General features: G+C 33.4%; 1 protein-coding gene across 1 annotated transcript; it reads right to left on the reverse strand.

Moving 5' to 3' along the window:
* Positions 1–4270: 4270 nt before the first annotated feature.
* Positions 4271–12150, reverse strand: LOC136797563 (uncharacterized). The gene is made up of 3 exons (XM_067054146.1): positions 5297–12150; positions 4921–5021; positions 4271–4753 (listed from the first exon to the last, which is right to left on the reverse strand). Exon 1 carries the CDS (start codon positions 11133–11135, stop codon positions 6390–6392), a length of 4746 nt encoding a protein of 1581 aa, XP_066910247.1. The 5' UTR covers positions 11136–12150; the 3' UTR covers positions 4271–4753; positions 4921–5021; positions 5297–6389.
* Positions 12151–12713: the final 563 nt, after the last annotated feature.

A 12713-nucleotide genomic window follows, 5' to 3' on the forward strand; every position in this document is an offset into this window, starting at 1 on the left:
TTTCCCTCTTTAGCATTTTGTCCCGTACCTCCTGGTTATCCAGGTATTATATTTCTTCCTGTACCCGGATTTCTATTAACTCAGTTCCAAACCCTAACCATCCAGGCATTCTCTTCTAGACCCCTAGATTCATTGTACTTCAGACCCAATTGCTATCCTTAAATTGAGTCTAAATGACGTGCCCTCACTTTTCGACCTACCTCGGAGGTCCTATAAATTAACCGATGTCCGTCCGTCCGTCCGTCCGTCTGTTACCAGCTTTTCTCAGGATTGGCTCATTAGCTTTTTCTGATTTTTGGCACAATGATGCAAAATGGCAATGCCCAATATGTGACGGAGCCCGATTTTCGGAAAAAAAATATCCCGGAAAAACTGTTTTTTTGGCACTTTCTCGAGATTTTATCATTAGTTTTTTCTGATTTTTTGCTCAAAGATGCGTATTAACAATGCCCAAAACATGGCCGAGTCCGATTTTTGAGAATATTTTTTTTTCGGCCGAAAATGCCGGAAATATGCCGGAAATCGCCGTTTTTCTGGATTTTGCTGATGGGGTTCGAACCCACTATATATAAAGCACCTATGATCAGAACGCCAGCGCCTCAACCACTCGGCCATCGAGTCACAACTGCATTAAGGAGTTAAAAGTTCCTTATAAACATGGTATTTACTCCAAACTCTACCCGGGGGCTAAAACCCTAACCAGGGGTTAACTCCCATCCCCATCCCCAATCTTAGCCCTAACCCTACCTGACCCTACCTGAAACACACAAGAAAAAGCTGGAAAAAGTTCATTTAAAAATGCCTCATCTTTTTTAGTCCAGATGTTCACTTTCGCTCCACATCTTCTTCTATTTTTTGAATAGAAATGTGTCTGCCATGGAAATTTGAAAAGAAAAGGAAATAATGAACTTTCATTGAAATAAAGAACTTTTTTAAGCGACAGCTCGAAGTCATGCGGGTGATCGACGGTAAACCGGTTAATTAATTCCCCTCGCCCTAATTGAAATTAAATTTATCGAACATAATCGAAGCTCAATCGAACATAATTGTTGTGGATCAGTGGAGGCTAACATGCATAGCCCTCAAATGTATGACCCGGCTGGTCATTAAAATACAAAGTTAAATAAAAAAGAACTGATTTACAAATCTGCCATCTCCCATCCCCATCCCCAATCTTAGCCCTAACCCTACCTGACCCTACCTGAAACAACCCTTTAATCTAACCGGGAAATTTGACTCTACTACCAATTCAATCCAAAACATAGGTCAAACATCGCGCGGGTAGGCGGGGCAAAAATTCTAGATCGGCGGTTGGACTTGTTAATTTATTGCGCGCACAGGCCCCGACAAAGACAAAATCTTTTCGATCAGTTGCTTTTTAAAGGTCCATTCTGCTGCGCGCTGGACCAATAAAATTGATTTTTGAAGCCGGAACTATTCAAAAATCGCCGGAACAACCTATTTTCGCCGGAAAGACAGTATTTCTTGAATTTCTCGAGCCGTACTTTATATCTTTTAATGAAATTTTGCACACTGATGCAAAATGACAATAACTAAAATGTGACGGAGCCCGATTTTCGAAAAAACATTTTTTTCCGGCCAAAAATGCCGGAAATATGCCGGAAAACCGGTTGTTTGACATTTTCTCGAATTTTCATCCTAATTTTTCTCTGATTTTTTTGCAGAATGATGCATATTCGCAATGCTCAAAACATGACCGAGTTCGATTTTTGAGAAAAAAAATTTTCCGGCCAAAAAAGCCGTTTTTGCAGATTTTAATTGGATTTTTTCGTTTTATGTCTTTGTTTTTTTTCAAACAAAAACATTATTTATAAGAATGTCCACGACTAAGCATGGTTCAATTTTCAATGAAACTGACTTTGGAAAAAAATCACCAGAACAGCCGAGAATCGCCGGATTTCATGAATTTCTCGAGTTGTTCTTGTATCATTCTGCATTTTCATACTATTGTTGTCATTTTTCAATTGTCTTATTACATCAATCTTCAGGTAGGTCCATTCAGCATGTAGCTTGTTTGATGTTTTTTCGTGCTTGTGTGCCTTACTTGTCCAATGTGCCTACGCGCTTGCGTGCCTTACGTGTCCAACGTGCCTACGTGCTCGTGTGCCTAGACGTGATCATGTGCTTCCGTGCCCTCCGAAATTTGACGTGCCCTCAAATCTCGACGTGCCCTCCAGTGCTGCAACTTTTCCCTCTGTAGACGGATATCCGTCCAGTTGAGATACAAATATATCATTTCCCTCTTGCCAGTAAGAGGGATTTTGTTCAAATGACCATCTAATCCTAAGGTTTCCGTCCATATTCACAAAACCTAGTTGCACCACTGCCCCTCGAATTTTGACATGCCTCAATATTTTTTTCTTGAACAAATCTGGTATTTTTGTAATTAGGCTTCCTTAGTAGCTTAGAGGAAGAATAAAATTAGATTATGACCCTTAGCGGGTTTTCGAAGATACATATTAAACACACTTTTTAACCAAAATGGAATAGTTTTTCCTGTAAATCTATCAAAAAAGAAGAAAACTTAAAATTCACAGGAAAACTTTGCAATAAATTTTGTAAAAGTCGACAGAAAAACAAATGATTTTATTTACATTTGAATTAGGCGATACTTTTTTACTACATTTTTACGAATGGTATTATAAAAAGTATGAATTTGCCTTGTGTAAACCCAATCTCGTGAATTACAGTATTTGGGTATTTCAAGCACCCAAGAAAGTCGTACACCGAAAAGGAGATAAATTAAGTTATACTTTATAAAAAGGTAGCAAACGGATATATAAAAAGGGGTGTTCCTAAAAGGTAGGGTACCCCAATCGGGGCCCCAATCATTCTTCTCTTTTAAATCCCAGACATAGGTAGAAAGAGTTGTTTTATTTGTGTATTTCGCGTTGTTAATTGATAGGTTGTGGCCGTAATATTGTTGCTTAAATTCTTGTTCTGCGAGACCAATGTAGACTTTCTTATCTTGGTTTGGGACCGTGATTGTTGTCTAACGGACATGATTTCTTGTCGCGACAATTACAAAGCTCTGATATGGTATCCTTCTTCGATAATAACTTTTTGTTATGTGCGGTAAACATTTTCACTGCAAGAATAGCTAACTTTTACGTTTTTTTTGTTAAAAACTTTGTTTTCTTTGGTGAAGTGCTTGGCAATCAATTTCAAAAATGTCTTACCCACGTTGGTTGAAACATTCTTGGAAAACGGTGGGTTGAACCAAAGAATTTTACGTTTTCTATTGCGGCGTTCTGGCAGTGTATTGTCAATGTTGTTGTCGTTGTCGTTAAATGACAGTTGGGTACTTTTATATAACCACTCATTTTGAGGGCTTGCTCGTACTGTGGTTTCGCCTGTTTGAAAATGATTTCACTTCATGAGTTTTTCGACAATCTTTTGTTGATCGATAGTGATAGTTGCTTGATAATATTACTAGGGTGGTTGGAAGATGTGTGGATATATTGAAGTGTATCGTTTGGCTTCTTGTAAGGTCGGTAAGTTCCGGTAGGTAAGTCAAGCGTTAGGTCTAGGAAATCTACCGTTTTCAGGTTGATGTTTATTTTGATATGAAATTCAATGGTTGTTGGACCTACCCCGATGGAGGTCCTATAAATTAACCTGTGTTTGTTCGTCCGTTCGTCTGTTACAAACTTTTCTCAGGATTGAATCATAGGAATCTTTTGATTTTTAGTACAAATGTGCAAAATGGTGGTGGCCAAAATGTGACGGAGCCCGATTTTCGAAAAACAATTTTTTTGGGCCAATTTGGGCCAAAAAACGTCTAAAAAACGGGTTTTTTGGACTTGTGAAAAATTGGATCATTAATTTTTTGATGAGATAGATGTTTTTTTTTGCTCACGAAGTCTTGAATATGAAAGAATATTTCAAGAGCATTAAATTTTGGTTTCTAAACTTTTTTTTATAAGAAACGATTGTTTAATGGTCACGTAACGTAGATATCAATTATAAATGTGTTAGCTCTAGTTTAGACGGCCCACTTTTCGTCCTGCCTTTTCTAATTGTGAATAAACCAGCCGAGGCTGGAAGGTCAGCCAATATAGTTAGATTATTAGTTGGATAGTTTGTAAAGAAGTTAAATAGCTGCGATAGAAGGAAGGACTAGATGCATAAAGAATTAAGCAAAATTGGAAAACTTAATTGAGCTAGAAAATCACTTTGCCTAAATGTTTCTCCAGGTTACGCAAAACTCCTAGTAGTAAGATTGAATAGAAAATTAACATTCCGTATCTAAAGCATTTAAATTCAACTTTTAATATTTTGAAGATAAAGTAAAAATTTAGGGACAAATCACAAAATTTTAGATATGTCCTGTTATAAACTTATACAAAGATTCAATCAAAAATTCAATTGACAGGTCACATAGACTGACCATTTACTTTTACAAATAGAAATAGTTTTTTTTCAAATAATAGTTCATTATATTTATCCCAGCAGCATCTTTGCAATAATCAAGCAAAACAAAACAATGTAATACGAAATGGTTAATAGACAAGTATAGATACTGATAGATAACACTTATGATATCATTTTGATCACTTTCATTCACTGAGCGAAGAAACGTTATGAATTTCAAAATCAGCAACAAATAACTCTATTATGAACAAAATTTAAATGGTCGTCAGTCGTTGGTTTTTCTTTGACGACAATTTGACAATGAACAGCATACCGATTGATTGAATACAATATGAAACTACTGTTGATCGTATATAATCTAGTAGAGAAAACAAAAAATAAAAATAAAAGCTGATGATATAAACTTTCCAAGTTATTTGGTGAATGTCGTGACATTCAGCAAATGTAGGCAAATGTGACAGTTTATGTAAGAAAATAGAAAAGCCTTCAGGTTTTTAAATATTTTGTAAGGTTTAATTAAATTACCTGAATGTACTTTTGTAGGATCGACTTTGAGTTCGGAGTAACACAGTGACAATTGTTTACGAGTCATGACAGCCAAATGGCAGTTGATCGTTGATTGATATCTAAAATAACAGAGTAAAATATAAAATTAAAAAACACTAAACACCCCGATGTATTTATTTGTATTTTCTTTTCAGAGAAAACGTGTGATAAATTACTTCTTTTCAGAAATTGATAACCACTTCAATAGATTTTATACCAATTGTCTGTAAAAATACCAACCATTGTTAAGAATATACCTATTTGTCAATTTTTTTTAAGTAGAGAATCATAAATTGTGACTTTGAAGTATAGTACTCGAGTAGTATTCTCTCAAAGTTTATCAAGTCTTACTAACCTCTTGTTTTTGTGACTTTTGTAGCATCTAGAGTTGCTGAATTTGGTGGTGTGAAATCAATGTTTATTCCAAGTTGCCAATGAATCAAAAATTTGTTTCTTTTCTTTTAGGTTGCCTCATTCTACCAACACTATTACGTAACAGGAATTAATACTACAACAAAACCATTAACAAATTACCAGCATCATATCATACAAATGCCCATATATTTTCTCCAGCCAAGCATATAATTTTAGTTACAGCAGAACGATTAACACGCAAATAACATTCCAGTCCAGTTCAACATAGTTTTAGTCCAGGGTTTTTATTTGTATTGTTCATTTTGTTAATTTTGTAACTCTATAAATTTTGTATAAATTGATGAGTTGATTAAAAAATACTATAAAAAGTGTAAAAAGAATTTTCAAAAAAAAAATTTAAAAGTTAATGCATATCATAATTCAAATTCTAATTAAAAAAATATATAAAGAATGTACAAAATTAATATTCCAATTTGATAAAAAAAATTCTTAAAATCCACAATTTTAAAATACTAAAGTGTCAAAAGAATTTTCAAAAAATAAATTAAAAAGCTAATGCATATCATAATTCAAATTTTAACTAAAAATATATATAAAGAATGTACAAAATTAATATTCCAATTTGATAAAAAAAAATTCTTAAAATCCACATTTTTAAAATACTGTACATAAAATTATAAAAAATTATGTGACTGAGGAAAATGTCTTTTGCAACTAGTATCGTGTCCACTCAAAAGTGACAAGTGACGTTTTAAAGAAATCCATAACCATCCAAAAGATTAAAATTTACAAGAAAGTTTCTTTCCTTTTAAAGGCACTAAAAACCTTTTTAAGACAAATTCCTTATTGTCAGTTTTGATTTTTTTCTTCTAAGATAGATACGTAAGGGATTCAAAATTCACCAGAATAAGCTGTGATTTATTTATTTATAAATGTACTGAATCGACTTTATAATGAATATTAGAAACTTTGCTCTTGAAGAATTTTGTATCCCTTATGTATCCCACCCTCCAAACTGTACACCCCCCTCCCCCATATCAAGCAGTTCAAGCAGTCCAAGCAGTTAAAACAATTTAAGAATCACTCATAATAGTGAAACAAACTCCATCATGGTCGGAGAAATAAATATCCTTTATAAAGCAATTCACTTCTCTCTGGCTAATAAAACTTGTTTTTATATAAACATGGTCCAGAAGGCCACCAGCAAGATGAGTTGGTTCATTCACTATCATTTTGAATGAAGAAAGTATTTCGTTTAGGTCTTGATTTGTTGGATCTAGTGCATCAATATTGAAATCTCCCACAATAATGTCTACATCATCATAACTTGTCAGTTGCAATAGTTCTTCACGAAAAGTGTTTCTTGAAGAATTAGGTGGTCTGTACAAGATTAACAGGCTAATAGGTCGACTACTAAACGTCTCTTTTTTGAATTTTATCAATGTGTAACCTGCTGCTTTATTACACTCTAAAATTTGAATTGAAGAATTTGTGCAACATGCAGTGTTTTGAAAGCGATTAATTGAATTGTTGTTATACTCAATATTAAAACCATTTAATGTTTGATCAATTCCACTAGTATCACTTGTAGGTGATAGCTGAGTTTCAGTAAGGCATAACAAGTCACTGTTCATTAAATTTTCAGATTTTTTTAGGTCAACAGCATGTTTATTCATCGAGCGAATATTAAGAAGGGAGATATTTAAATGCTTGGGAGAGGTAGAAACAGATGAAAAAGTTTGAACCTTTTGCAAACAACAATTTCTTCTCAAACGTTCATATTCAAGCCCTGCTTCAGTGTTGACTCTGATAGCATTTCTACTATATTCACCAATTAAGAATAGTCCGTTTATGTCAGTTACCCTTGACAAATTAACATACATTTGACCTTCATTGAAATATCTTTGACCAAATAATTCAAAGCTTACGACTGCTGATTGAAGTGTTAGCCCTTGGACTTTGTGACTAGTACATGCATACGATAGTATCAGTGGAAATTGAGTTCTTCTAACCATAGGTGACTTTTGCTTATTTTTTCTAGTCGCAAAGGTAGATTCTGCTCTTTCGATCAAAGTCCAATTGTTTTCTCTACATACACTATCCAAATTGGATCCTTTTTTACCTGCAGTGACATCATCAAGTTTTACATAGAAACCAGATATTTTATTATTGCAATCAAATTTGAATCTCATAACTGTTCCAACTTGTCCATTGACTAATCTATCAGCAATGTCAATATTTTTTGATATCAAAACACGAGCACCTACTTTCATTTCAATAATACGAGCTAGACCACCTGTATCTCTTGCTTTAGCATTTTCAATAAAATTCAAATCACTTCTTGTCAGATTTTTTGGTACCTCATCTTGTGCAAGAATCAGATGCTTTTCAGTCGGTAATTTTTCAAGCATTTGCAAATTGTATAAATCTACTGGCTTATTTTCTGCATAAATATGAGTTATATTAGCAGGGTAGTCTGGACTGTCTTTTGTAATGAATCTAGATTTTAAAAGTTCTTCTTTTTCTTCATCAAGTTCACCTAAACGTACTTGATTTAATAGATCTACAAAATCAATATCATCTCTCTGTCTCATGACCTCAGTCAATTCTGCCATTTGGAAACTTCTCCATAATTCAAATCCGACAATACTTTGCATAGATGAACAATCAGCTTTGTAAATTGGATCTCTATAAATTGGTGGGAGTTGATACAAATCACCACAAAGTAAGACCGATTTTCCACCAAAAGGTTTATCAGAACTGAATATTTCACGTAACCTTGAATCAATATTTCGAAATAAGCGACTAGGTACCATTGAAATTTCATCTATCATTATAATCTCAACGCAAGCAAGTTTTTTTTGCAAATTTTGTTTTGACATAGCATTCAAGGGAAATAGCTTTTTTGTAGGAATAATCAAACCAGTGTGAATTGTGGTTCCATTGACATTGATCGCTGCTACACCTGTTGGGGCAAGCACAAGAATCCTTTGTTTAGTAGGTTCTCCTCCTCTGTACATTAAAAGTTTGGACAATGAGTGATAAATTGTTGTAAGTAAATGGCTTTTTCCCACGCCTCCGCCACCGGTTAAGAAAATATGGAATGGCTCTACAATTTTAGGATCTTTAGAAGACAGGTTTTTTACAAAATTTCTTCCCCACTTGTGTATTACATCAAAAATTTCTCTCTGTTGAGGATTAAGAGATCTTATACGAGTATTTATTTCATTATCAGGAAGCAAAATAGATTCCATTGGTATTGCTGCCCTAAATGGTACTGTGTCTTCATTAGCTTCATCATCTGATTCATCATTATTATTTGCAGTATTACTTTCAAGCTCAGCATTTGTTTCATCATTTTCCTGCTGTTCAAAGTCATTCATATTGAGCGTGATGTCAGTTCTAAACCTTACTAATGCATCATCTACTAAACCAGAATATGGTTGGATCAAAGCTCTGTTCCTTTCAATCATTTCTACAACACCTGGTTCAAATAGTTTCTGTGTGTAAGAATTGTGTTCCTGAGAGAGTAACTCATTTTCATTACGAAAAGGATAATATAACATTAACAGATGATGAGCATAATCTTCGGGGTGCTTGTTTCTATTTGGCTCATGAAGACGGAGTACTAATGGAACTTTACGACATTTTAGTTTATCTCGACTGGACAAGAGTGGAACAATATTTGGGTACCCATTTGTTGGATGATTTGATTCAACTAGATCATCTACAAGTTCATTGGGCTGGCAATCATTTTCTTTATTCTCTACATACATGATACTATAAAACCTCAAAAATTCAGCATAACACATGTTTGAAACAGACACATAAATTCCATTAGCATAGTTGTTGGTTGGTCTATCACAATATCGGTCTAGCATATTCTTTTTGAATATCGAGGTACTATCTTCAGGAAGCTCACTTATTTCATTTTCACTAAGGCACATTCTAAATCTTTTCTCTGGTACATTGGTGTTTGCAAAAGTTACACCTGGAAATACTTTTCTTAGCCATAATTCAGGCATGCTAAGATATACAGCTTCTTGCACCGATACTTCCCGTTTTGAAACATAAGCATGCGCAATAGATTTCATTTGCTGATATTTATCTAAATCGTTTTCGAATGCTTCTTGAACAGCTTGGTTCATAGCATGAGACACTTCATCTTCAGTTTTCGACAGATATGCACACATGTAAGTAACAGCCTTGTAATAATTAAATACTGGTTGAATATCCAGATTTGCTTGCCAAGCTTTCAGACCCTCAGTAAAATAATTGTTTACAAAACACGCATTTGAATCACGCTTCAAATATAGGTGAAAATCATCATCTTCAGATACTGACAGAGCATATTCATAATCATTCTTGGGAATATCTAATTCATTAAGTATTTCATCTATGGTTGGAACAGGACTGAAATTTTCAGCATCTGGGTTAAAAAAATTTCTTTTACTTGGATTAAGATTTTCATTTATATATGTCCTTACTTTACTTAATACTTCTTTTCTCAGTGACAGTATTGTTCGTTTTTGCTCTTGTGGCAATTCTTGTGGCAAAGGCTCTGAAACAATGGTTCTCTCAGAAAAAAATTTGCCGAAATGAAATCTACAAGGCGTATTTTTATATTTACGACAAGTTTTCGAATGACGATGTAATTGATAGGTTTTTACAAGGTTAAACAATTCTGGATCTTCTTGTTGTGATGGTAAACAAACTTTAATTATTTTATCAACAAATTCTACGTATTCAGATTTTGTTTCCGGAGTTAATGTTGGCGCATTCAAAATCCAAAGAAAAGAATGAATATGAGGGCTTCCACGTACTTGAAATTCAACCCGAATAGCATAATAAGTTGTTTTGCCAAGTGGACCATCTAAAACAATTTCTTTAAAAAATACTTCAACTCTATATTGAAAATGCCTTGCTACTAGAACAGGATTGCTATTTAACAAATCACACCTTTCATGATAAGAAAGATTCTCAATAAATTCGTTAGTAACATTTTGACCCTTGAGTTTGTAAATTATGGAGATCAATTCATTCCATCTTAGATCAGCACAGCTTAAAGTCAAAAAGAAAGTTGGTGGCCCTAATTGTTTAACCATTGCCAAAACTTCTTGCTGAAATTTTTTCCAATATGCTGGAGTTCCTTTAACTGTACTCATAAAAGCAAAGGCTTTGTCATTTGCAATAAATTGTTTCACTGTTTCTTTGAAATTTTGACTTAACATTCCCGCATTTAAATTAGAGGCTGCAACTTTTCTCATGGCAACATTTATTTGACTGGTCAAAGAGACTTGTTGAATCACAGAGTTAGCAAAAAATATGTAGTCTGGATCAGAGGCAAATTTTTGAGTATAGTTCAATAATCGTTGGTTAAAGTACTTTGAGGGACTCAATTTAACATTGCGTTGAACGTTGAATCCAAATTTACCTTTGGGAAACAAATGAGGATGGGCAAGCATTTCACAATTTTCATCATTCAAAATAGAAATTGGTTTTTTCCCCTGACCAGGTGCTAATGTTAAAATTTCATTATCTATTTCTGTTTCAGTGGGAGTATGGGACATAAGAGTTGTTTCATTTGCACTTGAGCGAAACACATCAAGTGGGTTTGCTGTTGTCTCAAGTTCTAAAACTGAAGTATCGTTTTGTGTTCTGCTTCCCTCATCAGAAATTTCTTCGTTATCATTGCTGGCTGTATTAATGTTAGTAACATCTGTATTATTTCCTACCATAGTTTCATCATCAGAAATGTTACTGACATCAATCACTATGTCTTGATAAAGAGGATTGTTATCTTTTAAATAATTTAACATTTGCTGAACAAAATCAGGCCTAATTGCCTCAAAAATTACATGTCCCTTATATTCTAATTTTCTTTTAAGTTTAACTATGACAAGACCATTATCACTAGTTTTTCTTGGCAGGGTATTAGCAATATCTTCTATGTCAATTGGAACATTACAAATTGACCCTTTAACTTGGGAAACTGACCTTTTGGCATTATTGCAATTTTCTTAAATAAAATTCTACGAGAAATTAAAACCTTTTCAAGTCTGCGAAGAGTACTGAATTCAGTTGGTAGTTCATCAAGGCTTAGTTTGTTTTTAACTGACTGACATGGTAAATTATCTTTTTTGAGCTTATTGTGGCACGTTTTGCAAATATACAGTTTCCCATCGAAAGAAATTACTTCTAAACAATAATCGTCTTCTGGCATGTTGTATTTTTCAGGAGAAAATTTAGCAACTGAACGTCGATATAGACATCTGTGGCAAGAAACGCATATGTAAAAAGGACCTTCATATATAATTTTTTGGAATCTTTTCACTGGGTCATCAGACTGCTTAGCAGATTTTTTTTTTTGAGCATTAATTTTTTGCTTCTCTTTTAGAGTGTCCTTATTTCTTTTGTAGTAAACTCTTTTATTTTCACTTATCTTTTCTTTGTTTTGTTCATGATAAGCTTTTTTGTTTTCATTTATCTTTTCTTTGTTTTGTTCATGATAGGCTTTATTGTTTTCATTTATCTTTTCTTTGTTTTGTTCATGATAGGCTTTATTGTTTTCATTTATTTTTTCTTTGTTTTGTTCATGATAGGCTTTATTGTTTTCATTTATTTTTTCTTTGTTTTGTTCATGATAGGCTTTATTGTTTTCATTTATTTTTTCTTTGTTTTGTTCATAATAGGCTTTATTGTTTTCACTTATCTTTTCTTTGTTTTGTTCATGATAGGCTTTATTGTTTTCATTTATTTTTTCTTTGTTTTGTTCATGATAGGCTTTATTGTTTTCATTTATTTTTTCTTTGTTTTGTTCATAATAGGCTTTATTGTTTTTGTTTATTTTTTCTTTGTTTTTTTCATAATAGGCTTGATTGCTTTGCTGACGTGTTTTTTGTCGCTTTCTAGTATTTCCATCAGCACAATTATTTTTACGTTTTTTAGGTGTCGCACTGGAATTTTTCTTTACAAATCGAGAATAACTTAGTTGAAGAATCCTTTTTAGCTCTTCACTTGGTTCATTAATTTGAATAAATTGGATTTGAAAATGTTGAAATTCTTTTTCCCGAAACTCTAAATAAAAAAACTTAACATATTTTTCAAGTTCAAAAATATTATCAAACTTTAAAAGGCACGAAGCTCCATCTCCATTTTCAACTAGTAATCCACGGCTGTCCCGGCTGTGTGAATCAAAGACAAAGAAACATTGGGACCTTTTCATAATAGCTATAGTAAAACCACCAATAATCATTAAGGTATTAAATTCAGGACTTTGAGTAGTACTCAGTGGAATTTGAAGCGTGGGGTAGTCATCAATTAGTTTAGCTTCGCCAGTCTCTAAATTTAAAAAGTCAAGTTCAGTGATAATACCATTAGTTTCGATAAATCGTGGC

This window comes from Clytia hemisphaerica, unplaced genomic scaffold, assembly GCF_902728285.1.
Source record: "Clytia hemisphaerica strain Z4C2 unplaced genomic scaffold, Clytia hemisphaerica genome assembly, whole genome shotgun sequence".
Taxonomy (NCBI): Eukaryota; Metazoa; Cnidaria; class Hydrozoa; order Leptothecata; family Clytiidae; genus Clytia; species Clytia hemisphaerica.

What these genes read in the sequence shown, in the direction of transcription:
- LOC136797563 (XM_067054146.1), bottom strand. Translation starts at nt 11,135, where the DNA reads ATGTTAAATTATTTAAAAGATAACAATCCTCTTTATCAAGACATAGTG.